We start from the raw sequence: 3,337 nt of genomic DNA, 5'->3' as shown, positions 1-3,337 counted from the left end.
GCAATAATAAATAGATGGATTTAGGATCCTAGATTCTCAAAAATGAAAAGAGAAGGCTAAAATGAAACAAAATAAAATAAAATAAAAAGGAACAACGAAAACAAGAGATTAAGACACCAAACAAACTCAAATATTGATATCTTAATTCATTCAGACCGAATGATTACACCTTTCCTAATCATACATGGATAACACACATTTTTATCATTCCAATCCGAAACCTAGTTCGAACCCATTTAGCAGCATTACCGTGGGGATCATTCTGTACACGGCCGGCATGGGGGCCTGCGGGGCCAAATCCTTATCAGTGTCATTTACCAACTCCACCGTGTAAAAATCTGAACCTTGCGGCGTCTCGTCAAAGACTGGCACCTGCTTGCCTGAGTGGCTTCTTTCACCGTGAACAACTAGCTCCTCATTTTTCCATACCAGCTTCATCATTTGGTGAAAAGTGGAGGGGACGGCTCAAGCCATGTTAATGAACGGCCTTCCCAGAAGAAAGTTATAGCTGGTGTCGATATCCAACACATGGAACTTTGTGTCGAACTCCACGGGACCCATTTGGAGGGTCAGGTTCCCTGCCCCTAATGTGTCTCTTTGCACATCATCAAATGCTCTTACATTAACTTGGTTTTGCTCCAATTTTCCGAGGTCAAACCTCAGCTGTTTCAATGTTGAGAAGGGGCATATGTTCAAACCAGATCCATCGTCTACCAAAACACGATTGACAACCTTTCCGCGGCATATCACAGTGACGTGTAGAGCTTTGTTATGGGATCTCCCTTCGACTGGTAATTCATCATTGCAGAAGCTGATGCGGTGTCCCCGAATGACTTGATGGATCATGGAAGCTACGTTATCGCTGCTCGTACCTGAGAGCACATACGTGTCATCCATAGCTTTCATCAAAGCCTGTCTATAGGACCAGGAACTCATCAGTAGGGCCCACACATAAATTTGGGCCGGAGTCTTCTCCAAGTTTTTGACAATGGAGTAATCTTTAGGCTGCATTCTCCTCCAGAACTCCTCGGCTTCTGCTTCACATATTGGTCTCTTGGCGTGATCTTTCTTTTGCCTTCCGAGAGCAAGCTCATCAGGAGTGTAGCATCTGCCAGATCTAGTCATGCCTTGGCCCACGACCGTTTCTATGACAAACTTGGGTTTGGCGAGAGTCTTTGAGGGCACCAAGGCAACAGCCTTCGCAGGTGTCAGAATAACGAATTCTCCTTTTTCCCTCACTCTTAAAGAAGCGACAGCCTTTTCCAAGTCTTCCTGCGCAACAGGAGTAATCCTCTTGATTTCACGCTCATCTTTATCTATTTCTATCATGTTGATGTTTCCAGCCCCATGATTCGGCAACGGATTTGTATTGACGTTCGGCTCCGCAGGATGGAGGAAGACCACTTCTTGGTCAATCAGATCCTGGATCTTGTGCTTAAGATTGATATAGTCTTCTGTATCATATCCAACACTGTTGGAATGATAAGCACATCTCTGCTCCGGTTTGTAGAATTTATAATTGACATCCACGGACTTGGGTACACGGAGGGAAATTTTTGGAGATTTGGGGGTGGATTTTGATATGACAAAATTTAGGCATCTGCATAAGTGGGGGCAACATTGTAATTGCCGAAATGATTGGATTGTGGACGATAGGCTTGGTGGGACTTTGGCGGGGGCTTGGAGCGGTCTTGAGGACGCAATGAGTTTCTGGGGACTTTTCTTCCCCGGTATGAAATAGCGGAAACCTCCTCTCTCTTCTTCCTCACTAGTCCGAAAAATCCAGGCGATGCGGACACTCGAGCTATCTTCCCCGACTTCAGGCCGTCTTCGATAGTATCACCGAGTTTGACTATCTCGGCGAATTTGGCTCCGATTAACAAAATGATTTTGTCGTAGTATTCGAGCTCTTGCACCCGTACGAACACTTCTACAATCTCCTTTTCAGTCATCCGTGGCCTCACCCTCGCTGCCTCTTTTCTCCATCTGTAGGCAAATTCCCGATAGCTTTCTGTCAATTTCTGCTTAATTTTTCTCTAAGGAGTACCGATCAGGGACTATCTCGACATTGTACGCAAATCTATCAATGAAATCTTTAGCTAGTGCGCTCCAACTAGGCCATTGTCTAGTTTCGTGTGACGTAAACCATTCCAGTGCCTCACCGCACAGACTCTGGCTGAACAACCTCATCAATAAAGCTTCATATTTGCCAACTCCCATGAGTTGGTCGCAGTACGCTCTTAAATGCGCCATTGGGTTGCCTACCCCTCCGAAGGTATCAAACTTCGGGATTTTGAACCCTTCAGGAAGGTTCAAGTCTGGGTGGATACACAATTCCGCATAGCTTAATCCGGCGATGTCTGGAACACATTGCAACTATTTCATTGCCCTTTGAATCTCCTCCTTTATGTCAATCTTTGCTTCTTCCCTAGCCTTCCATTCTCTCTCCTGCTCCTCGTAATGATCCAACTCGGAACCGTGCACCTCATGCTCGGCCAGGACGGGGACTTGAAATGTAGTTCTTTTTGGGAGGGGTGGAGCTATGGAAGGGCTCGGGACGTTTTCTGCAGTTTGGTAGTTATGTGGGTAGTTTTGAGGGTTGGTGTTTTGGGTTAAGTGAGGATGCGGTGTTTGGGAGTTGAAGATGGTCGGATTTTGATTTTGATTTTGAGGTGGTGGGGCTGTTTGATTTTTCTGGGGGTGTGGCGGCATTTGAGTAGTGTTATTTGGAAGCGGTGAGGGAGTTTGATAAGCTACGGAAGCATACTGGGGGTTTTGGGTTAAATCTATCCCAGATGGGTTATGCACGGGTGTCGACGGCTGGTTCTGAGTCGGATCCAAGTTGGACGAGGGAAAGTACATCGACGGTCTTGCGTCAACAAAATTGGGGCCGAATCCGGGTGGAGGCGTGTCCTGCCTTCGCTGCATCCCAACTCTCATATCAGCTATCTGCTGCATCAGTTGCGCAATTAGCTCATTTTGTTCTGCCACGGTGGGCTGAGCCACCACAACATCTGTGAGGCTAACTTCATCATTGTTGTCTCCCATGGCTGTATTTCCTCTGTCTGAGTTTGGTCCGGCGAAGGAATCTGCAGGACCTTTTGATCTAGTGAAGTAGGGATGATCTGCCAGCTTTTATCGACACAAACCAGTTAAAGGTATCTGAGAAGTGAAACAACTCAAAGGCAAATTTGTTAGTGCATATTCGGAGTACAAAATACATAATATCGCACAGAAAGCAGATAAACACATAAGTCGCTTTGTTTGAGGATATTTCAACCCATGATTGAGGACGAAAATATATTTTGAACACACAGGAATTTGTTTGTTTAACGCT

At 45.7% G+C, this 3,337-nt stretch overlaps 1 protein-coding gene across 1 annotated transcript; it reads right to left on the bottom strand.

Moving 5' to 3' along the window:
• Positions 1-465: 465 nt before the first annotated feature.
• LOC138338880 (uncharacterized) lies at positions 466-2,253 on the bottom strand. Its single transcript, XM_069289963.1, has 3 exons — positions 2,048-2,253; positions 1,669-1,986; positions 466-1,600 (listed from the first exon to the last, which is right to left on the bottom strand). Exons 1-3 carry the CDS (start codon positions 2,251-2,253, stop codon positions 466-468), a joined length of 1,659 nt encoding a protein of 552 aa, XP_069146064.1.
• Positions 2,254-3,337: the final 1,084 nt, after the last annotated feature.

Source organism: Solanum lycopersicum, chromosome 10 (assembly GCF_036512215.1).
Source record: "Solanum lycopersicum chromosome 10, SLM_r2.1".
Taxonomy (NCBI): Eukaryota; Viridiplantae; Streptophyta; class Magnoliopsida; order Solanales; family Solanaceae; genus Solanum; species Solanum lycopersicum.
The sequence above is the reverse complement of the archived record's forward strand: the minus strand, read 5'-3'. Positions and strand labels throughout refer to the sequence as shown.

What these genes read in the sequence shown, in the direction of transcription:
- LOC138338880 (XM_069289963.1), bottom strand. Translation starts at nt 2,253, where the DNA reads ATGGCGCATTTAAGAGCGTACTGCGACCAACTCATGGGAGTTGGCAAA. An exon ending in GTCGAGATAGTCCCTGATCG is followed by an intron (nt 1,987 to 2,047) that starts GTACTCCTTAGA and finishes ATTTGCCTACAG; the next exon opens with ATGGAGAAAAGAGGCAGCGA. An exon ending in CGCTCCAAGCCCCCGCCAAA is followed by an intron (nt 1,601 to 1,668) that starts GTCCCACCAAGC and finishes CCACTTATGCAG; the next exon opens with ATGCCTAAATTTTGTCATAT.